At 53.9% G+C, this 20,137-nt stretch overlaps 8 protein-coding genes across 8 annotated transcripts; 3 read left to right on the forward strand and 5 right to left on the reverse strand.

Moving 5' to 3' along the window:
- Positions 1 to 332: 332 nt before the first annotated feature.
- EV422DRAFT_159317 (uncharacterized protein) lies at positions 333 to 1,605 on the forward strand. The gene is made up of 6 exons (XM_053064957.1): positions 333 to 570; positions 636 to 672; positions 742 to 767; positions 835 to 1,243; positions 1,315 to 1,439; positions 1,497 to 1,605. The coding sequence occupies exons 1-6, from the start codon at positions 511 to 513 to the stop codon at positions 1,518 to 1,520; spliced, it is 681 nt and encodes a 226-aa protein (XP_052929715.1). The 5' UTR covers positions 333 to 510; the 3' UTR covers positions 1,521 to 1,605.
- Positions 1,312 to 2,999, reverse strand: EV422DRAFT_601232 (uncharacterized protein; the record flags this gene model as incomplete). The annotated part of the gene is made up of 7 exons (XM_053073696.1): positions 1,312 to 1,850; positions 1,919 to 2,049; positions 2,113 to 2,283; positions 2,346 to 2,417; positions 2,479 to 2,748; positions 2,809 to 2,904; positions 2,973 to 2,999. The coding sequence occupies 7 exons, from the start codon at positions 2,997 to 2,999 to the stop codon at positions 1,697 to 1,699; spliced, it is 921 nt and encodes a 306-aa protein (XP_052929716.1). The 3' UTR covers positions 1,312 to 1,696.
- Positions 3,000 to 4,484: 1,485 nt separating this feature from the next.
- Positions 4,485 to 8,721, reverse strand: EV422DRAFT_159454 (Piwi domain-containing protein). The gene is made up of 8 exons (XM_053064958.1): positions 8,042 to 8,721; positions 7,439 to 7,758; positions 6,954 to 7,351; positions 6,282 to 6,870; positions 5,771 to 6,205; positions 5,535 to 5,684; positions 5,028 to 5,467; positions 4,485 to 4,931 (listed from the first exon to the last, which is right to left on the reverse strand). The coding sequence occupies exons 1-8, from the start codon at positions 8,380 to 8,382 to the stop codon at positions 4,827 to 4,829; spliced, it is 2,778 nt and encodes a 925-aa protein (XP_052929717.1). The 5' UTR covers positions 8,383 to 8,721; the 3' UTR covers positions 4,485 to 4,826.
- A 790-nt stretch (positions 8,722 to 9,511) lies between these two features.
- EV422DRAFT_491834 (P-loop containing nucleoside triphosphate hydrolase protein) lies at positions 9,512 to 10,639 on the forward strand (the record flags this gene model as incomplete). Its single annotated transcript, XM_053067565.1, has 4 exons — positions 9,512 to 9,635; positions 9,703 to 9,806; positions 9,881 to 9,992; positions 10,056 to 10,639. 4 exons carry the CDS (start codon positions 9,512 to 9,514, stop codon positions 10,637 to 10,639), a joined length of 924 nt encoding a protein of 307 aa, XP_052929718.1.
- Positions 10,640 to 10,963: 324 nt separating this feature from the next.
- On the reverse strand, positions 10,964 to 12,113 carry EV422DRAFT_159618 (PRELI-like family-domain-containing protein). The gene is made up of 3 exons (XM_053064959.1): positions 11,866 to 12,113; positions 11,729 to 11,790; positions 10,964 to 11,662 (listed from the first exon to the last, which is right to left on the reverse strand). The coding sequence occupies exons 1-3, from the start codon at positions 12,008 to 12,010 to the stop codon at positions 11,330 to 11,332; spliced, it is 540 nt and encodes a 179-aa protein (XP_052929719.1). The 5' UTR covers positions 12,011 to 12,113; the 3' UTR covers positions 10,964 to 11,329.
- Positions 12,114 to 13,620: 1,507 nt separating this feature from the next.
- Positions 13,621 to 15,820, reverse strand: EV422DRAFT_491817 (GPI transamidase subunit PIG-U; the record flags this gene model as incomplete). Its single annotated transcript, XM_053067564.1, has 7 exons — positions 13,621 to 13,865; positions 13,938 to 14,062; positions 14,136 to 14,279; positions 14,367 to 14,460; positions 14,537 to 14,838; positions 15,319 to 15,508; positions 15,586 to 15,820. The coding sequence occupies 7 exons, from the start codon at positions 15,818 to 15,820 to the stop codon at positions 13,621 to 13,623; spliced, it is 1,335 nt and encodes a 444-aa protein (XP_052929720.1).
- A 279-nt stretch (positions 15,821 to 16,099) lies between these two features.
- Positions 16,100 to 18,159, reverse strand: EV422DRAFT_515927 (lactate/malate dehydrogenase). Its single transcript, XM_053069353.1, has 7 exons — positions 18,015 to 18,159; positions 17,781 to 17,939; positions 17,321 to 17,481; positions 17,145 to 17,249; positions 16,931 to 17,069; positions 16,613 to 16,864; positions 16,100 to 16,520 (listed from the first exon to the last, which is right to left on the reverse strand). Exons 1-7 carry the CDS (start codon positions 18,015 to 18,017, stop codon positions 16,386 to 16,388), a joined length of 954 nt encoding a protein of 317 aa, XP_052929721.1. The 5' UTR covers positions 18,018 to 18,159; the 3' UTR covers positions 16,100 to 16,385.
- A 262-nt stretch (positions 18,160 to 18,421) lies between these two features.
- Positions 18,422 to 20,061, forward strand: EV422DRAFT_159757 (uncharacterized protein). Its single transcript, XM_053064960.1, has 3 exons — positions 18,422 to 18,506; positions 18,577 to 19,331; positions 19,402 to 20,061. The coding sequence occupies exons 2-3, from the start codon at positions 18,594 to 18,596 to the stop codon at positions 19,879 to 19,881; spliced, it is 1,218 nt and encodes a 405-aa protein (XP_052929722.1). The 5' UTR covers positions 18,422 to 18,506; positions 18,577 to 18,593; the 3' UTR covers positions 19,882 to 20,061.
- The last annotated feature ends 76 nt before the right edge of the window (positions 20,062 to 20,137 follow it).

Here is a 20,137-nt window from a genome sequence, read left to right on the forward strand (position 1 = left end):
GTCGCTGTTTGCGTTCCCCCCTCCAGAACAGAGACTGTAGATTATTGGCTGTTACTGGCGCAGAAGGCTGTGATTGGCTGTTACTCGAATGTAACCCTAACTGTCAGTCATTTCCTCCGGAACGCTGTTATTGGCTGCTAGGCGCGCGGAAAGCTGTGATTGGCTTCTCGTCGCACATGTAACCCTAACTGTAAGACGCGGTGCCTAAGGTTCCTTCCCATTGGCCACGCTTCCGATTGACCAATGGGACCCCTACTTCGCCGCCAGCCTAACGTTCCTTCCCATCGGCCATGCTTCCCATTGTGGCCAATGGGAACCCTACGTGGCCTTCCCATTGGTAAGCAACTCCGCCGACGCCGGCCTAACGTTCCTTCAGTTGCTTCTTCGACGTCTTCCAAAACCCTAAAAGCCAGCGCTCTCGAACACTCCTGCGAGCCGTTCACAAGCATCAGGGAGAGCGGTACCGCCCGTTAATCACTCTATTGAGCGGTCCGTTTCCAAGCCAGCCAGATGACATCCATCAGGAAGCCGGTGGATCGCATTTATTTGACCAGTCGTCAGGCTCGGGAGGTAACCGGGCGATGTTGCACTAGTTTTGGGGTGATAAGCGGCATATCTGACAGCCTGGAATCTAGGCTAGGGCTTTCAACGATGCTCCTTTCTCGTCAACATGTTAGTTCCACTTTGCTTCTAACGCCTTGTGTAATATACCATTCTGACCCGAGATCCCAAATTACATAGCTCGAGCATCATACAAACCGCATGATGTAAGTCAGGAGCAGAGCCCTTCAACTTAGAAGTAAATTCATAATATAAAACCGCATCCGCAAACAGGTAATATCGATCCTCAAAGAAGAACGAGCAGAATACGACAAAAACAAAGGCAAAGCCCGCCACGCCGGCGAATGGTGGGACAAATCCAACGATCCCCGACTCCCGTCCTCTTCCCAACCCAACAAACACGCCGAAACGATCTATAGAGACAGCTTCAAATCCCAGGACTACGCCAAATGGCTCCGCAGCGTCGCCAACGTTCCCGTCGCGGGGAACAAAAGCGCTCCGAATGATGGCGCGGCGCCGACGGGACCTAGTGTGGCGGCTGCCGCGGCTGCGAACCCGTTGGCGAAGCGGCAGGTGGTGAAACCGGCGACAGCGCCCGGGGATTTTATGAAGGATTGGGGACAGCATAGGGTTAGGAAGCAGGTGTCGGGGGAGGACAGTGGGCGGTATGATATCATTACGGGTACGTGCTTACTGACACGCCGTTGACCACTGGAGGTTGAGCCAATGCTCATGTCTACTCTTCTCCGGCAGGCTCGAGGCTGTTATCGTCATCGCAATCCATCAGGCCGTTGAGGATGTCGTACGATAAAGTTGAAAACGGAAGGGACAGGAGCTACGACATAATCTCTAATGTCAAGCTGGTACCATTACCTTCGGTAAGCTTTCCGAGGCGCTTTTCATATGTACATGCACCTCTCTGAGACTCCTCCAAGCAGGAAGCGGATGTACAAGGATGATGATAAGGATGATGATGGTGAATCAAGGACTCGAAGTTGCTCCGCTACATTGTGCAGTGCATTACTACGTAATAGATACCCTATCGTACACCAGGACCTCCTTGTCTATCGGTGCCGATGTCTATGTCTATGTCTCATTTCTACATCTGCTTGCACCATCGCCGATGGTTCATTTCTCAAAATTGTAGCTTGACAATCTCACGACGCACGGAGTGCGCCTCGACCCATACGCTCTGTATCTCTTTCGCCGAGCCATCCTCCTCCACCAACTGCAGGAACTGCGGTAGGGACCCTGAACAGCCAAAATATGTCGTTTTGGCGGCCACATATCTGCAAAAAGTGTCTGTGTGTGAGTCCTCTCTAAAGTGGGAGTGGGCGATAAGATTAGAGGGACGCACGCTATGCCACCAGGTTTTATCACCGCTTTGATCAGATCGAGCAGCTTGCGATGCGAGTCTGCTGAGTAGATCGTCTCGGATGTCAGTATTATGTCGTACTTTTGTTCTGCAGACATGTCGGCGAGCTTGTCCTAGGAAAGTCCGGAAAGTTTAGCTCAATGGTTATACAACCGAGCTCAATCTTAGCTTTGCACCTTCAAGGATGCCCAGTCCCCTGCCCAAAAATTGACTGGGAGCGTGGCCAATTTCGTGAAATCCAAGTCCACCTCGACATTTCCCCCTTCATGTTCATCTTCTGGTGGAAGTTCTGTGGCGATGTTCAACAGTACGTTGGGTATGGTGACGAGCCGAAGTACTTCCTCGTTCTAGAAAGATGATTTAGCGTAAGGGTTGATACGCTGGTGAGACCTTTCAAACTTTGACGTACATAGTCCTGCAGATCCACCAAAGCACCCTTCCCGAGGCAGAAGATCCCAGGAAGCGACGACCCACACCCCAGCTTTCTCAAAAATCAGTCGTATGATGTCGCGCTGCATAAGCCGCCTGTGCATTGCCCTCACCTCAAAAACCCTCTTCCCTTGCAGCTGCTCAGCCTCATGTGTCGCTAGGTAGTTTACCAGATCGACCGCACATTCCCATGTCTTGAGCCCTCCCTCGTACCTCCCAGGTATCAGGTCCGATTGCGACAGGATCGCGTCGCGAAAGTAATCTGCTTTTTCGAGCTTGTCCGTAACGGCTACTTCCCATTTTATGTCGGCGAGGCTCCGTCGATGGAAGGCCCCACCTTCAGTGAGAAGGCAGTCCCCGATTACTGTCAGTTCTCTGGAAAGCTAGGGGGAGAGCGTCAGAAAGAACAGCTACGCTTTGAAGTCGCCTGAGCCGTTCCTTACGAGTGCGTCGTCCAGAGCAATGAGGTTTGCCGGCGCCTCAGGGGTTGCAGGTGGCTGCCCTATCGTCAGAGAGTTGGCTTGCCCGACACTTGCTTCCTAGTAGACGTTCTTCAGTTTTAGCAATGAAGTGAAGCGGAATGGGAATCGTTCAAAGAAGGACCTACCTCGCCACCAAAACTGAAAAATGACATTCTCTACTACCGAAGACTGAAAAGAAAAGGACTAGAGAGGATTGCGCTGCTTCTTCCACAGTTCCCAAAAGTGCCCTGGCCGTCGATGTAGAATCGAATTTTGGACTTCTGCTCGACTTGTCTGACGCCAGGGTGGTGATTATTATGGGGAATCAAAAAAGGATGTGCCAGGGAACATGTTCCAGGGACAAGGATGTACGTGTTCCGGTCGCCGGTCGTCTTGGGATTCCGCCCTGGTGGGTCTCCAGTCCCAGGGATTCCGACGGTATCCCTGACAAAACCAGTTCCCTTTACCAGCCCAGACCATGGTAAACCATCTTCGCCACGGCATGAGAAGCACGCAAAATCCGGCGTGTTACAAAGAGGAGTTTATACCCAGAACCAGCGCAGGAAGGGCCGAGTAACACCGCAATCCAGACCGCAGAACGACCTCCGGACAACGCGTTTTTCTCGCACATGGTGAGGAAAACACGGAAAACGTGCTTCTCCGTCGTCGCTGTCGAAAACTCCTCATATTCTGTCCTTCTTACTCTTTTCTTCACTCCAATACATGTTTTCAGCCCTCTCGGAAGGGCCCAATATCGTCCAAGTTTCCTCTGACGTTACAATGATGGAGCGGGGGAGGTCGATAACTTCTATGGACGTCATTTTGGAGCGAGGGGGTTGCAGCGCTGTCACCGGCAAGGGCGTTGGGGAGGGGTTGGAGTGGGTTGTGGCGGATGTGGGGGGGAGGATATATATGTTGAATTAGCGGGCGGAGGGGACAAGGGGACTGGGAGGGGGGTACGGGTTAGTACGTTACGTTGTAGGAATGGAGGTCAGATGGAGGTGTCGAAAAATGGCCAACGACACTCCCACCTTGTGCCTCGGGAGGCGACAGGACGGCTTCGTTTCAAATTTACGGCCTTTCGGACGAAAAGGACGATTTCGAATGCGGTCTCGTTCCATGTTCAGATCCTCCAAATCCAGGAAAAGCTGATGCATGACAGTTTCAAGGGCCTTTATTTCGTGCTTCAGAATGCTGATCCGTACTTCGTAGTCTTTGAACAGCTTCTCCATCACAAATACCCAGCCCACCCCGAAAAACAGGACCTGGGAGCCAAAGACCACAAGCGTCGATTCTACAAGGTTGCTTGTGGAGCTTTTAGTTGCGTCGAGTGGCACGGGCGGCGGCGGCGTCAGACCGGCCACCGTATTCGAACCTACGATTGACATCCTTACTGTAGTGGCATTCGCGTTTATTGCCTGTCAATTGCACCGGTGGGGTGGGTAATTTGGAGGACAGTCAACTCGTATACGTGGCGGAAAGCTAGGCTATATACATAGATACTGCACAACGCACAGACAAATGAGTGAGGGAGTCTGGGTGCTCCTTCCCGGGTCTGCTGTGTGGTGACGATGGAGGTTGGAACTTGGAACGGGATCGACGGAGGTTGGGAAAGTTCCCTCTATTGGAACAAGGGCTTTCTCAGGCGAAATTCGTGAAGTTCGGCCACGATCTTTGTCATATGCTCCACATTAGGCGACATTAGGGGCCTTCAGGGTTCGAATATTACATACAGTACAAGCGTCGGCCGGGCGAGGCACGCGCTTTCGCACGCGGGCCCAGCGGCGTCGCTTTTCCCTCACTTTTCCCCACGTTGTTTTCCCGTCCTGCTTTTCCGTTCGCAAAGCTTCAATAATTTACATACGTTTATTTACACCCCACCCATTAACATTTACACCCAGGCCCATCCCAAGAAAAAAAGGAAGCCATCCCCAAACCTCCATAGGAAAGCTAACACATCCACAGTCCACGCTGCGATAATACGTCACCTCGCACCCCGCCTACATGTAATACATAACCTTCGCCAGATCCGGCTTCACAAGCCCATACGCAGCCGTCATATGCTCCATCCCCACCGTCGTCGGGCTGTACCGGGCCGACGCCGACTCGCCGGCCACGGAGCCGTGGGCGCTGTTGCTGTTGTGGCTGCTTGTGCCTTCCATCGCGACTTCGCTTGAAGTGGTCGTTGCGGTTGCCGTTGCCGTTGCCGTTGTGGTTGTGGTAGAGGTGGATGTGATGGGAGCAGCAGCCACAACACCCTCCTGAGACCGCACAGGTATACTCCCCTGTCGGACCGTCCTTTCACCCAAAGGCACCGCATTCTCCCCCCCGGGCCCGCCCACACTAACGCTCACAACCGCCGGCGGCGGCAGGTTCAACTCCACCACGCTCGGGGGCACAAAGAACGGATCAGCCCACGAATCGCCCATAAAATGGAACCGGGCGCGCGCGGCGACGAGATGCGCGTAGTAAGCGGGTGGGCAGACGGATACGGCGCGCGTGGCCCGACAGTAGAGGTAGCAGAGGCGGTAGGTGAGTTCTTGCAGGCCGTCGGCTGTGAAGTGGTTTTCGTCGAAGAGGACGTGGTAATGGGTCGGTTTGGAGGTGCCTTGGAGGCCGGGGTGGGAGGCGAGGTAGAAGTCTGCGGTTTTGTAAGGGACAAATTTCAGTAGGAGACTGGTGAGGAACGACAGGGACATTGCACATACCAAACTCGGCAGGATGGGTGATTCCCGCCTCGACGACGGTCCCAGGAAGCACATTACCGGACTTATCCGCATCCGCCTTCTTCAACGGGAAAAACCGTGCATGATGCCGTTTCTGCACAATCACAAACGTAATCGTCGGCCTATACCCCTCTGAATGAAACAAAAGGGTAAGCATCCACATCCACCTCCCAAAAAGCTCCCCCACTCCATTACACTACAACGAATCCCTCACATACCTTCCAACATAGAACAAGCCTTAACAAGCGCCGCCACCTCCGTCCTCGCAATCTCCCCAAACTGCCCCTCACTAACTCCATCCCTATAAAACAGCACCCTCTGCGGCTTACTCCCACAAAACTGATAGAAGGTCCTCAACAACTCCACCGCAGCCCCCGTCAAATCCCTAATCCCCTCACTCCTCCCCTTCTGCACGCGGATAGCCGCAGCGTACCGCGAGCACTGGGCGTCCATGGACGCGACGATGGCGGCGATGGAGGGTTTGGCGTTGTCCCCCGGTGCGGGGTGGGTGATATCGGCGCCGAAGATAATGGTGGGCTTTTCGGCGACGAAGGGGAGTTGCGCGTTCCCGAGGTAGCAGTTCATGCCGCCGAGTTTGACGTTGATTTTGAGGCAGAGGTTGGCGCAGTATTGTTTTTTGGCTGCAAAGACGTCTGTAGAATATAAAGGGGGAAGGAAGTTAGCACATGTGGCCCTGTCTGCCAACAATGCAAGGTTTGGTTTACTCACGCTTGGCCTGCATACACTGCGTCGCAATCCCAATAACCGTATCCGCAATCCTTTTAATCTCCGCATAAAGCGGCACCCCCGTATTCGGTAAAATGACCAACACCAGCTGCGGTTTATGATTTGACGTGTTCCCCGCATCCATAAACGCGGCTTTCAAAATCGCCTCAATGTTGCCCAACGGGTTCGCGTGCCTGATCGGCGGCTGCAGCTGCCGCACATCCACCCCCGTATCCCGGCAGGTCGAGATCAGCTCCCGGAGGAATTTCTGTACGTTGTAGACCGAGACCTCGCGCTCCGAGCCAAAGACCACTACCGCCCATGAGTTAAGGGATGCGCCTTGTGCGACTTTTTTGTCGCGGAGGTTCCAGGAGCCTTCGCGCGGGGCGATGCTGGATTCGCGCGAGGAGGGGTGGTAGGAGAGGGTTGGGGTGGGAAGGACACGGGCGTTGACGGTGGCCATTTCGCGGCCGATGGTGACGTTGAAATCTTGGAGGTATTCGTTGTCTTGGGTGAGGAGGAGGTTGAAGCCGTTAGAGACTTTATTGGAGCGGACGTGGGGGGGTTGGCAGGTGAAGCGGATCATATCGGCCTGCGTGGGAGGGATGTAACATCAGCCCCTTTCTTTTCAAGCCATGGCAAAACCAAGTCCACGCTCCAAACATAGCTACTCACCGTCTGCTTCTCATTCAATTTCCTCAAAATCCTCTGCCCCGGCACCACCCTACACACCTCCATCGGCAAATAAATATGTTTCGCCGGATCCCCCACAACCACACACGGAAAATGCTCAAACTGTAATTTCGTCCCATATCGCTCCCTAAAATAATTCGACACGGTCTCCTCGCGCCCGCCGCTGTCCTCCTTCATCGGGAAGAACGTGCGGCTGCAGGGTGTGGTCGTGATTTTGGCGATCTTCCATCGCCGACGGCTGTTGCCGCGGTGGGTGGTGATTACTTTGACGTTCTTGAGGCCCTTTTCGAGACGGTAACGGTCGCGTTCGTTGAAGGGTTGGCGGATGTCGTCCGGGCGGGCCCGGCCGAGGATTTTGGCGACTGTGTCTACCAGGGGGCCTATTATGACCAGAAGAAGGAAAATCGGGTCAGAATCGTGCCGCTATTGGGGATGAGACTGAACGCCACATCGTTGCAATAACGTACCAGCCTCCAAAAACGCCGTGGCAGAAACATCCAAATTCAACAACATCTTATGCTGGCTCGGCCGAATCGCCTGATGAAACCCCTGCCACAGCTCCGCCCCATTCGCAATGCTCGCCGACCCCTCTGGCGTATAAAAGCACCGCCCGACAGTTGTGTACAGCATCGAGGGGCGGTGTCGCAGGAGAATGTCTAACGCCATGATGGCGTCGGTGGGTGCTTCGTAGGATTTGCCTTCGAGGAAGAGATGCAAGCGGTGCATGTTGATTTCCCCGATTTTGGAGATGGAGACTTTGAATTTTCGGGGGCCTCTGCCTGGTCGACTACATTTATGAAAGGGAAGGATTGGTGATCAGTGTGGGTTGGTTGATGGATGTGCAGAGCGATGGGTGGGTTGATTGATGGATGAAAAACGACATCCTGCTCGCTCCGCTCGCGACAAGGATGTTGGGTTGCGGTGGGCGGAGCGTGCTCGCTTGGCTCGCAGAAGATCTAACCCGGTGCCCGCTAAGTACTGCGATGAAGGGAACCTTGCGCCTTTGACGCAATATGAAGTCGCTCCGCTCACGCTTCGCTGTCTCTCGCCGCTCCCTCACTCATACTCACATCGGAACCTGAGGCACCCCCTCCTCCACCTCATCCCCCAACTCCAACGAAAACGACGCGGCATCATCCTTCATCAATAACCCCCTCGGCGCAAAGATATACCGCCTCCCATCAAACACCGGCCGTGTATTCTTCAGGATCCCATTCCGATTCAGCTCCTCCCACAACGTGTATAATCGCCGGTTGGTCCGCGGGTTGGCTTCGGGCGTGATGGTGACCTCGTAGTGGTGGATGTTTTGCCCGGGGAGTGAGAGCACGGGAAAAAAGTTGGTTCGCACTTGCAGTGGGCGGCCAGAGGTGCCGAAGCCGGGGCGGCGGGGGAAGCGGGGGGGTTCGTCCATTGCGAGCGGCTTTTGGTGGGTAGTGGAAATGCGTGTGGGGGGGTTCCGCGCGGGGATTGGGTGAGCTTTCGCCTGTACGCCGTTCAGACTGCCCGCACAACCCTTCCCCGCCTCCACTGGATTCGGTAAGTTGGGTCGTCCCGATACTTGGTGCTCTGTGGGCCCTGCCTCGCTTCGAGTCGGTTATTCTGCTTTGTTGTCAGAGGCGCGGTTTCAAGCTCCAAGGCGAACGAGCGCAGACGGCAGCAAATGCGGGTACGAGGAGCTTGGAGCGACAGCGAGGGCAGGGGACGGCTGCTTGGATGAAGCGGCGCTGACCAGAAGCAGTGCTCTGTTGGAGTTCTGTATGTGCTGTAGTTCCTGGGAAACGGGTTGAAGCGTTGTTTATGAGGAGTTGAGCGGCGAGGGCGACTGCGCGCGGCCTTCCTTCCTGCACGCGCGTCCCCCCTAAGTGATCCTAGTCATGATGGTCAACGAGGGTTCTGCACACAGGCAACGAACGGCCACCCCAAGTATTATGGTAGGATATGTGCGCCAGAGGCCGCTCTTCAAAACTGTTTCATTACATCTGTTTTATTTTCTCTTAAAAACAAAGAGATGCCTACTTTAACTTGCTTCAGCTAAGAGGGCCTTCCTGGAGTCAGTTTGTGAGTCCTGGAGGTGAAATTTCGCGCAGGCCTACATCAGACCTTGTGGATTATTGAGGAAATGGGTATTGCGCTAAAGATGAGGGACTTCCATACATGTATTATCGAGAAGTGTGTTGGGGGCGTGCGCTCTTTTCCTGTCCTGCTTGGTAAAAGCCCGCAGTAAGTAATTACTTCGTCCAACAGACAAGCTAGCGTTGCTCCCCATACCTGGTTTAGTTATCCCACAAAGGTCTCAGGTCAGTTGGGTGTGTGTGGCCAGATGTCGAGGGTCAAGTCCCTCAGACGACTGCGAGGTGCGATCGCGTGTGCTCCGATCCTCCGATTCGCACGAGTCTATTAGAGGCCGCGAAACGTCACCGCTTGGGAAAGGGTTTTTCCCTTCCGCGATTTCTTCCCCCTTGCGGCCGTATAAAACATCACCTGAAGCTTGGGAGCTGTCCCTCTCGAAAAACCTGCTATCTCGCTTGGTAACCTCCGACATGACCAACCAAGCAGTGGCTGTATCACACCTTACCTATGGCTTTGGCGGACCACAGAGCGTCCTGAAGGACCTTTCCTTGGAGTTGCCGCGGGGTTCGCGATGTCTGCTCGTTGGCGCTAACGGTATGCCCTCCGTTTACTTCTTTGGCTTCAGAGGTGCCAGGCTGACTTCTTCTCTATTGTTATGCAGGTGCGGGCAAGAGTACGCTGCTGAGGATTTTGGCCGGGAAACGACTAGTCAACACCGAGGGAGTGCACGTCTTGGGCAAGAACCCCTTCAAGCAAGGGTCGCAGGTGAGTCTGTTCTGTTGGCATGTTACAAATAAAGACACAGGCTCATCCTTGGACTACCTCGCCGCTGATGACAGGACATCACATACCTAGGGACCGAGTGGGCACAGAACCCTATTGTTCGTCGGGATGTTCCTGTGTCACGCCTACTGAAGACTTTGGGCGCTGAACGGAATCAGGAGCGCTGCTGTAAGTCGTAATCATTGACGATAAGGAGGTGGCGAATGAATAATAACCATATCATATCAACAGCACACCTCCTCGAAATCATGGACGTTGATCCCAACTGGCACATGCATGAGATCTCCGACGGACAACGCCGCCGCGTCCAGATCGTTCTTGGGTTGATGGACCCATGGGATCTCCTCCTCCTCGACGAAGTGACGGTTGATCTGGACGTCCTCGTCCGCGCCGACCTCCTACGCTTCCTCCGCTCCGAAACCGAAACGCGTGGTGCAACCATCCTCTACGCGACGCACATCTTCGACGGGCTTGGCGGCTGGTCAACGCACGTCGCGCACATTGCTGACGGCGCCGTCGATGTTATCCGGGATCTCACTACGGCGGGAGGATTTCCAGAGTACGATGAGCAAAAGGAGTTGAGGGCGAATGGGACTGGCGACGCAGGGTTGTTGGACAACTCGCCGTTACTGCTTGTGGTGGAAAAGTGGTTGAAGAAAGATCAGGAGCGGTGGAAGAAGGAAGGCAAGAAGTGTCCAGAGGGGAAAGTGATGACAAAGTGGGAGATTCTGAGCGAGAATATGAGGCAGTATGGTGAGTTTGCCCAAGATCATGCTGCGGCATCTCAGTTGCACATTTTCTTGAACGTTCCCTGAACGGGTGTTCTCTTTCGCTTCAGCTGACAAGTACTACAACTACTGGACTGACGCTTAAACGGAAACCCTGCGCCAATCCGCTCAATACTTGCAGAAAAGAAAAGGCTTCACCCCTCACTGACGCCGTGTCGCCGTGATGTCGTATTTATCGACCATGTACATCCTCCGTTTGCCCTTGATTGTACATCGCATGTATACATTCTTAGACAAGACTGGAGCTGTAGGCTCCATTAGCACATCCACATATGAAAGGGAAGGGGGATCTAATACGTAGGCCTGGACTTTCGCTGTGATCCTCCCTATATTCCCATGGTGACTCTTCGTCGACCATGAAGATTAGTTGATTCCCCATACATTGAAACGCTTTTGATTGAGATTTGCAAGCGCGAAACAGTCACTACCTCTGCGCCACCACGTTCATCTGCGGCGTAGAGTTTGTGCGTTCTATATTTTGTAGGTAGCGGATATGCGGATTGTGTATGTGTGTGGACATGTAGTAGCAACGACCGGCGCAAACTTCATATTCATTCCGCTGGGGAGACTGCACAATCGCGAGAGTGCCGAGACTATGAACAGATGACATTGTGGATGTTCGCAAAAAAGGAATAAAAAAAAGGATACACAAAAACGAGCTCAGACGCTCAGACGCTCTTACGACGAGCAGTCGACATGGGGCAGCAATCCGCATCTCTACCTCATCACCTCCCCCTGATGATGCTTCAGCCTCTCCAACACATGCATCAGCCCCTTCGAGCTCCTAATGGTATTATCCTTGAATTTGGAGAGCCCAAAGCCCTCGATCCTGGATTTGATGGGTGCCCAGCCGGTGTTTGATATGATGCGGACGTTGGTGCGTAATTGTGTGCAGTTGATGGGATCGTCTATGCGGGGTGTGTAGGTTTGGGTTTCTTCGACAAGCATGATCTTCTTGTGGGAAAGGTTGCGGGTTACGGTGGTCATGGTTTGGGTGCGGGGGTCTACTGTGGAGGTTTCGAGGATGAAGGCGTCGCGGACGTTGAATAGCTAAGAATTTGAAGTCGTTTAGTCTATGAGCCATCCATTCCATATCCGCACGTCCCAAATACGAACCGAACGGCCCCATTTTGGTATAGCTCCTTTCTTCAAGAACAGTCTCGTGGTACTCATGACACCTAACGAAAACAAAAACCACGCTTCAGTACGAAAATCCTTTCCCAAAGGCTACCCCACCATTCCCGCCCACATACCGGTCACCGGATCGACCCTTCTCTCAACGACATCGGACGACAGCACGTGGGACGCAAACGGGTTTGGGTATTTTTGCCATACGGCCTGGGTAACGTTTGCCCAATTGTGCTGGATGTAGTTGGTGGTTTGGAAGAACTGAGGCATCGTTGCGAGTCGGAACAGGTATATGTATATTGAGTGTGTTTATATATGTATCGTATGTGGGACGCTGAGGTGGTCGGTGCAGTTTAACGGGGTCAATGGGTAGGTCCAACTGGCTTTGTCGTATAGGTGGAACACCTGGACCGTTGGACCAAGAACGGTCCTTGTGAAGTCGCAATACTGGCGCTTTGACAGCCGGTCTGGAACTAAATGGAAGGCTTTTTCGTCGGCTGGCGTTGGGATGTCGGTCAGGGAGGTGACTATTCAGAATGGCAGGATGGAGGTAGGAGAGGTAGGCTTCGTGGCAGTTGGAGCAGTTGCCTCTCGTAGCGACTCGTACGCGCATGTACTGTATACACCTCCAGGTAAGTCTTAGGCCGACCCGTGCTGCGCCACCCGTAACTGGACTATGTCGCGAAATTGTCTTCCTTACCCACCATTGCCAACATCATGGCCATCTCTGCGACAGACATACACATACAGAACCTCCGCTGGCAATATTAGGGTTCAGCACCTCCTAGGCTTGAGGTTCACAATAAACAACACTCGATTTGAATCACAGGCTTCTGAGAAATATGGGTGAAAGTGACAGAGGTCCGTACACCCATACCATGTCTGCCTTGAGCCAGATCACCTTGCGCAATTATAATTTTTTGTTCCTTGTACTCTAGTTTCTGAGAGCGTAACGCCTCATGATGGTAAGGAAGTTGTGCGGTGCATGATGGCACTCCTCCCAAAATCTGCAAGGACCTTACAAAACCAGCCGTAACTCGGCCAGTTTGGAACTTTTTTCAGATATTTTTGCTGATTCTGATAGCCCTGCCAATTCCGCTGAAGTCCCGCACCAACGGCACTCACACGTTGCCCTTGCCTGTCCAGCGGTCTGCATTGAAAACGAGGAAGCTCCTTTTTTCCTGGAGCGGAAAAGGGCGAGACGCATTATAGTGTCAGTTGCTGTCAAACCACGTGCCTGAGGGGTAAGTCACAATGATCGCGCTTGACCCAATTGACAAAACTACTGCACTGCTACTACGTGGGGCTACTACTGCTACTGCTACTATCGTATCATACTCGAGCGCGTGAAGCCGGACACTCTCTAGAGAGTGTCGCCGGAGCGCCATCGGCGCGACTGCGGGCGAGTATGATACGAGACCTTGGCACGGGTAGTCCATAACAGAAAAGCGTTCTTGAACGGGGAACGAACGGGGGGAGAGGGAGGAGGGTGTGGTTGCCGCGACTGATGCAGGTGACTTCTTGCACACTCGTGGAGCGTCAGAGGTGATGAGTTAGTGAGTTTCGGTATGGTTTCGAGGGGTTTGTTTGGTGATGCGGGAAAGCCCAAAAGCAAGGTAGCCTTTGGCTCTGTCGTCGTGCTTTATGCTCCTTGTGCACATACATGTACATACAGTACATAGTAGGTACTACGTACCAGGGACACTGCATTATCAAGAATCAGCTAAAGTCGTACAAGACAGGGTTTCCCACGAACGGGGTGGCATCTCAGTAGGGCTGCGGTGGATGTTATGATTGACGCAGTCATCGGTAGTTGAAAGATGGCCGAAACCTGCGTTGAACCAGATTGCGGCCTCCAGTGCAAGATTCCCCCCCTCTCTCTATTTATGAACAAGCACCCACCTCCCCCGCCTCCCCTCCCCGTGTGTCCTCTCCCACTCCCTTATCCCAAGCGCCCCCACCGAGTCCGTTAAACACACCACAACGGCGAGATTAAACACCAACGTGATCGCATAGAAAAAGTTGGCGTTGCCGCTGCCGGCGTAGATCCACAGGTGGTGGAATAAAGGGCCGAGCAGGAGGGCGATGAAGAGGGCTGTTGCTGTTATGTAGAGGTGGCGCATGTCTGTGGGGGTTGTAATGAGTAAGTGGGGGCTGTGATGGGGAAGGGGGAAGGGTGGCGGAACGACAGACACACATTTATGAACCTCCCGATGCATGCTAAAGAAGGCGAGGAAGAGGGCCGTGTCGCCTACAGTCGGGTACGATTTGAAAACGGCCATGATGCCGGTGTACACGTATGCGATGAAGAGGGGGTGGTCCCTACAGAAATCCAAATTCCATTTATCAATACGAGGAGATAAATAGAGGAGGATGTGGAAGTGATAGCACCAACCTGAGAACAAGCCCAATGGGGATAACGAACGCAAACGCCATGATCTGAAACACGCACAGGAAGAATGTGCGGAACGAGTCAAACATCTCGGTGAAGAAGTACCAGAAGAGGCCGATGTTGGGTGTTAGGTCTGGGACGAAGAGACTAACAAAAGAAATCATAGAGGCATAAGTGAGCGGAAAGTAAGGTGAGAGGTGGGGAGAGGGGGAGAGGGGGGAATTTGGCACGTACATGACCCCGTAAGTAGCGTTGAGAAAGTCCCACGTGCCGACGAGCAGGTACGACAGGCCTAGTAGGGCGCTGGTGTAGAGGACGAGGAGGGGTACTGTTGTCTTTAGTTCTCTCTTGATCTACAAGACCATCCAAATTCCAAGTCAGCTCAATCACCATAAACACGTAACATGCATGTCCAAACACAGCATACAGTACCGCCTTCGTCTTGGCCCCCACCAAAAGCAACGTCACGGGCACAACCATCATGACCGGATACAGCCCCAAATACGCGGCGACGGCCACGCCCGCCACCGCCGTCTTCCTGTTCCCTTCAATCGCCTGCCGCAGCGCGACCACAATCGCCAAGAACATGAATAACAGTGTCGACTGCGACAGGCATGTGATCACGCTGAGCGGGTTAAGGAGGTACATGGATCCGACGTCGGTGGGGTTTATGAGCACGTCGACGGGTTTGGTGGGGTCACTGCTGCTGCTGCTGCCGGGTTTCAGGCTTTGTTTGCGGGCCCCTATCGCGCTCCTCGGTGCCCCCTCGGTTGTTTCCGACAACACATGCCAGGGCGGGACGATGGTGAGCGGGTTTTGCTGGCGCGACGGTTTCAAACTATTCTTCCGCGCTCGCGTTCTGGACAGCTCGGCTTCGCTGGTCGCTAGCGTATCGGCTTTATGCACCCGCCTGTTCGCGGACGACGAGCGGCGCCGTTTGGGCATGTCTGATGATGTCGGCGTCATGGGCGCTGCTCGCAGATCCTCGGCCATACTGTCCGCCCATCTGCTCCCTCTCCGATTCGCAGATGACGACCGCCGCCGTTGCCGCGCGTGCGTCTGCGTCTCACCCCCATGCAGCCCCGATCGCAACTCATCCACCACATCCGTTTCCTCCTCTACGCCCTCGGGTATCCCCCCCGGCTCTACCACCTTCGTACTCGGTTCCGGCCAGTGTTCCATCAACTGCAGATTGCGCTTATGTGCCGCGATGGCCACGAGGCAGCGGGCGATCGCGTAGTCGAGGGATATGAAGAGTATGGGGACGAGGATGGGCGGGAGGTAGGTGAACACGGGGAGGAGGAGCGGGGCCTGATGGAAGACGCCGCCTTCGTACGGGGGGATGCCATGTTGGTAAAGATACAGTCCTTCCTTGACTAAAGAACATAGAGCGAGTCAGAAACACCGACCGTAAGCCTTCCTTTCACAGTTCTCTCAACACAAACGTACATACATCGCTTCCACCCATTCACAGGCGTAGTAGTCTCCACCCTCTCCTGAAAAAACCCGCTTGCGCCGACATAAAAGAACAGTACGATCCGGACGAGGACGCCAACCCATAGCGGGATATGTACAACGGGGTCCTGCGAGGGGTCTTGAGCGGCGCTGTCATAGACGGGGCTGGTGGGGGAGACGGCCAGGGAGGGCACCGGGGGTCGGGTAGGTGTTGCTGGTGATTCGGCGGGCATTGTGGGTGAAGGGTGATGAGGAGGGGAGTAAGGCGGATATGGCGCGCGCGTGCTGCTGTTCGTTGCACTGGTGATACGGCCTTTGTCGAAGCTGTACGTATCGAGTGACTGTGCGTTGGGAAACCAAACCAAAGCCAATCCCGAAGATGACCGCCCGAAGTCAGGGTGGTGTAGAGGCTACCAGAGAGGCTACATAGGAAATTGCAACCGGAAGTGAGCACGTAGGCGCGCGTACGCCAGAACCCTAACCCCACAAATCGCAAAACTCGCGCCCCAGCATCATTTCTCCAAGTTGTATATATGTGGATGTGAACGTAGTACACTAACTGCCGCTTTGGAGACCGTATCATTTTTTTCCATTGTACCTACTGTATATACCGCAATGCATGTCCTACGCTACGACGAAATTCTACACTCTCAGAGTCACAGTCGCGTCTGGATATTTGTCACAGCGTATCTTTTGCAACCCCCTCAGATCATAAATGCGATGCCGAACTTAACTACGCCGAAAAGAGACGCAATCAGCACAAAGGACATCTAATTTTCTCGCTTTGTTACGAAAAACTCACGCAGATGATGCCTTGGCAAACTCGACTCCCTTTGCGATGTTGGACTTCAGTTCCGGGATGGCGGCGTCGAGTAGCTTCTTCTCAAAGTCGTTGAGTGCGGGGACGGGGTGGATCTTGGAGACTCCTTCGGGCTGTATATATGTGGATTTCATAGGAATGATGTCAGAGACGAATTGCACAACACGTAGTTGGGTTTGGAAGCGATCAAAGAAGGGACACGTACCCCAAGCTCAACGACCGTCGAGAAGTATTCCAAACCCGGAACCTCAGAGCTCGCAACGAACGTGCATTCCTTAACACCAGACTTTTTTCCGACACTGGCCTCAAGGAGGGAGTTGACGAACCGCGCGCCGGCGTATGCCATGGAGAGGGTAGCAGAGCCGGCTCCATCCTTGGCCTTGACGACCTCATCGCCGCCGTACTGGATGCGTTGCGTGAGAGCGTCACGCTCAGAGTCGGAGAAGGTGTGGCCAGACTGAGTGTGAATGTTTGAGATTGGGAATGCTCACGAAAACCAATGTGACCGACTGTGAGAACTAACCGCAGAGAGAATGGGGATGATGGTGACACCAGAGTGTCCGCCAATGACCGGCACGGCGATGCTCTGAGGGTCGGCGTTTTTTACTTGTCCAACGAAGGTGTTGGCACGGGTGATGTCCAACGTTGTAACACCGAAGATCCTTTTTCGAAAGAATGCATTAAGAACAGCCAACGTATGGTCTGCATGCGAACTCATGTTATTGTTTATCACTCACCTCTTGGGGTCGTAGACGTTGTGTTGCTTGAAAACCTCCGCCGCAATGGGCACAGTCGAGTTGACGGGGTTGGAGATGACGGCAATGAATGCCTTGGGGCAGTACCTGAAGACAAATAGTTGCATGTTAGTGTAGGCCCATGACGATTAAATTGTCCGCGCGTCTCTTCCTCTTACTTAGCAGCGGCGGTGGCCAAGGTCTTGACAATTCCGGCGTTGATCTTGAAGAGATCATCACGGGTCATGCCGGGCTTGCGGGGGATTCCAGCGGGAATGACGACAACGTGAGCTCCGGTAAGAGCTGCCTCCAAGTCCTCATTTGTCTTGTACGCCGTTGTCTGGGATGCCAAGAAAGGATGTGAGTGCATGACCGACGGTTGGATGAAGCGAAGCTATGGATGACTGCCAGCGCTCGCTAGGTATGTGAGGGGAGCAGCTCGCGCCTCGGGGTTGGCCTATGGCGCGCCTGCTTCAAGCAGCCCATGCGCCTCGCTCGCAGCAGCCCTTGTGCGCTCCAGGTCGCAGACTCCGTTGCGCGAATCAAGCCACGCGTCCTCGCAGGTATCGGTACTACACCGGCTTTGCTTTGCTCACGATCCCTCTCCTATCTCCCTCCGGCGCTCCCACGAGTAATTACCTTAGCAGGAGTGCTAATGTGGGACAGATCTGCAGCGACACCGACTACGGAAGGAGCGACATCATAGAGGGAGAGTTCGGTGACGAGCGGGTTCGCTTTAAGAAGCAGGGACAAGGGCTGGCCAATGCCACCAGCTGCTCCGAGAACTGCTACTTTTGCCTGGGAAAAAGGGTTGGATGATCGTGAGCTTTTTGATCCAGCGCGGACAAGACGGTTGCTGAGTGCAAGGCCTACCATAGTGAGGTTGTTATTTGGTAAATAGGATATGCCCGAAAATACAGTGATGATATGTCGAGGGACGTTAGATCAACTGAGGGTTATAAGCCAAATTGCATTTGCAGAAAGCCCGTGGGAAACGTGCAAGTTTGTGAGTTTTGGCCTTTTTGGCTGGTCACAGGCGGCCGGGAGGAATCGGAGGCGCGTGGCATTGAATACGTAGTATACGCGCTGTCAATCCTGTCAGAGGCAGTCATCGAGCTTCTCCGCTCTCTCCGCATTTTTTTCTCCACAGTTTTTGTGTCCTTGGCGCCAAGTATAGTAGGGAGACTCGCAAGCAAGCTGCGTCTCACACGAAGCTGGACAGAGAACACACAGCTACGTTTAGCCGCAGAAGGAACTGGCACAGAAATCAAGGGTAAAGGAGGAAGAGCAGAGACAAGCAGAGTAGCTGCGTGTCCAAGAGCAATTAGCGGAAATACGTCAGATAGGACAAGGCAGTATCCTCAGGTCAGTCAGAGTCCACTCAACCGGGCTATTCGCGAACAGAGGTACTCGTCTCACCCATTTGCCTTTACAGGAACTGAAAAATCAACAATGTCCGGTGAACTCAACGGCCCGGTGATCACGCTTCACACGTCTGGTCTAGATGCCCTCGACGTCATCCGCATCCCGCTGACGTCGGCTACGGTTGACAAGCTCACGGTCGACGTGGTTCACGAGCACATTCTCGGTCTTCTAAAGGATCTCCACATTGATCGCGACTTCCGTCTCGGGATTGGAAACCGCCGTGTGTGGCCTGACATCGACGGAAAGAAACCGATCTCCTACTTTGAGCCTCTGGGCGCAAACTGGTTTCTGCACGTCCCTCCGGCCGTACAAGTAATAGAAACCGTCGCCGGCAAGAAACTCACTCTCCAAGAAGTGGGAAGCAGCACCGTGACGGCGGTGGCGAAAATGCTCAAACGAAAGATGGATGCTGAGGAGGGTATTCCCCAGCCCAAGCAGAAAAAGCCCGCTTTCGCAGGACAACAACTTCTGGATCTGCGGGCCCTCTGCGATTTCAACATTCGGAAGAAGCGCAAAGTGGATGAGCGTCCGTGGAATGAGCGTCCGTGGAGAGTCCCCTACAACATCCAGCCGGAGTCCACCCTACACCTCGTCTTGCGCCTGCGTGGCGGGAGTGGGGGGATGGAATTCGTCGATATGAGCAACCCGAAAGGGCCGAAGAAGGAAGAGTGGGTCGACAAGGCACCTGATTGGCGCGTCGTCGCTCCCGGGCTAACCCTCGAAGGAAAATGCCGGAACCGTAAATGTGCCGCTTACAATCAATGGGTTTGTGTCTAAGTATCTGCATTCGGACCTAACCTATCCGAGTCACTCATTGGTCATAAATCCCTCGCAGGTCTGCATCAACATGGGCATGACCGAATACAACACCCTGCATGACAACCACAAATCAAAGTGCCCCGAATGCTCCACCTACGTCCCCACGAAGGACTGCGGCTTCAGCGACTGCCGATACCGTTTCTTCGGACTCAAACTTAACCCCAAAACCGGCCACCTCGAGCGCGCCCAATGCGACTGGAAGACCATCACCGACTCCGACTGCTACCAGTCCTTCAGCAGCGATGACCTCGGGGTGTGTCATTGGCACTCGCTTGTTATCCAGACCAATACATACCCTGCGGGGGATTTATGGATTCCCTGGTGTACTCCCTCGAGTTCTGCGTGTTGCTTTTGTTTGGATTTGTTGATGAAGGAAGAGTGTGGGGCTGTGTGCACGTTGAAGTGTGGGCATCAGTTTCTTCAGAGGTGTGGGAGGGAGTGGATGGAGAAGAAGGGTACTTGTCCGACGTGCAACGCGGGCGCGGTTGAGGAGTGAGATACCCATTAGCCTTGGGTCGTGAGTCGGGTTTCAATGGAGCGCATGGTGGGTTTGCTTGCACTGGTCTCTGTGCAGGTTTCATGGGGATAGGGTACGTTCTGCGTGTTGCTTTTGTTTGGATTTGTTGATGAAGGAAGAGTGTGGGGCTGTGTGCACGTTGAAGTGTGGGCATCAGTTTCTTCAGAGGTGTGGGAGGGAGTGGATGGAGAAGAAGGGTACTTGTCCGACGTGCAACGCGGGCGCGGTTGAGGAG

The sequence above is a fragment of the Fimicolochytrium jonesii genome (genome assembly GCF_025526975.1).
Source record: "Fimicolochytrium jonesii strain JEL569 chromosome Unknown EV422scaffold_2, whole genome shotgun sequence".
Classification (NCBI taxonomy): Eukaryota; Fungi; Chytridiomycota; class Chytridiomycetes; order Spizellomycetales; family Powellomycetaceae; genus Fimicolochytrium; species Fimicolochytrium jonesii.

Bases quoted from the DNA above. Each gene is read 5' to 3' on its own strand.
- EV422DRAFT_515927 (XM_053069353.1), bottom strand. The intron at 17,482-17,780 runs GTAATTACTCGT...TTGGCATCCCAG, and splicing joins ACATTAGCACTCCTGCTAAG to ACAACGGCGTACAAGACAAA. The intron at 16,865-16,930 runs GTTAGTTCTCAC...ATTCACACTCAG, and splicing joins TCATCCCCATTCTCTCTGCG to TCTGGCCACACCTTCTCCGA.
- EV422DRAFT_159757 (XM_053064960.1), top strand. From the start codon at position 18,594: ATGTCCGGTGAACTCAACGGCCCGGTGATCACGCTTCACACGTCTGGT. The intron at 19,332-19,401 runs GTTTGTGTCTAA...AATCCCTCGCAG, and splicing joins GTGCCGCTTACAATCAATGG to GTCTGCATCAACATGGGCAT.
- EV422DRAFT_159317 (XM_053064957.1), top strand. From the start codon at position 511: ATGACATCCATCAGGAAGCCGGTGGATCGCATTTATTTGACCAGTCGT. The intron at 571-635 runs GTAACCGGGCGA...CCTGGAATCTAG, and splicing joins CCAGTCGTCAGGCTCGGGAG to GCTAGGGCTTTCAACGATGC. The intron at 1,440-1,496 runs GTAAGCTTTCCG...GACTCCTCCAAG, and splicing joins AGCTGGTACCATTACCTTCG to CAGGAAGCGGATGTACAAGG.
- EV422DRAFT_159454 (XM_053064958.1), bottom strand. From the start codon at position 8,382: ATGGACGAACCCCCCCGCTTCCCCCGCCGCCCCGGCTTCGGCACCTCT. The intron at 6,206-6,281 runs GTGAGTAAACCA...TATATTCTACAG, and splicing joins GCAGTGTATGCAGGCCAAGC to ACGTCTTTGCAGCCAAAAAA. The intron at 5,685-5,770 runs GTATGTGAGGGA...TGTTTCATTCAG, and splicing joins GGCTTGTTCTATGTTGGAAG to AGGGGTATAGGCCGACGATT.
- EV422DRAFT_159618 (XM_053064959.1), bottom strand. From the start codon at position 12,010: ATGCCTCAGTTCTTCCAAACCACCAACTACATCCAGCACAATTGGGCA. The intron at 11,791-11,865 runs GTATGTGGGCGG...TGTTTTCGTTAG, and splicing joins AAGGGTCGATCCGGTGACCG to GTGTCATGAGTACCACGAGA. The intron at 11,663-11,728 runs GTTCGTATTTGG...TCAAATTCTTAG, and splicing joins TACCAAAATGGGGCCGTTCG to CTATTCAACGTCCGCGACGC.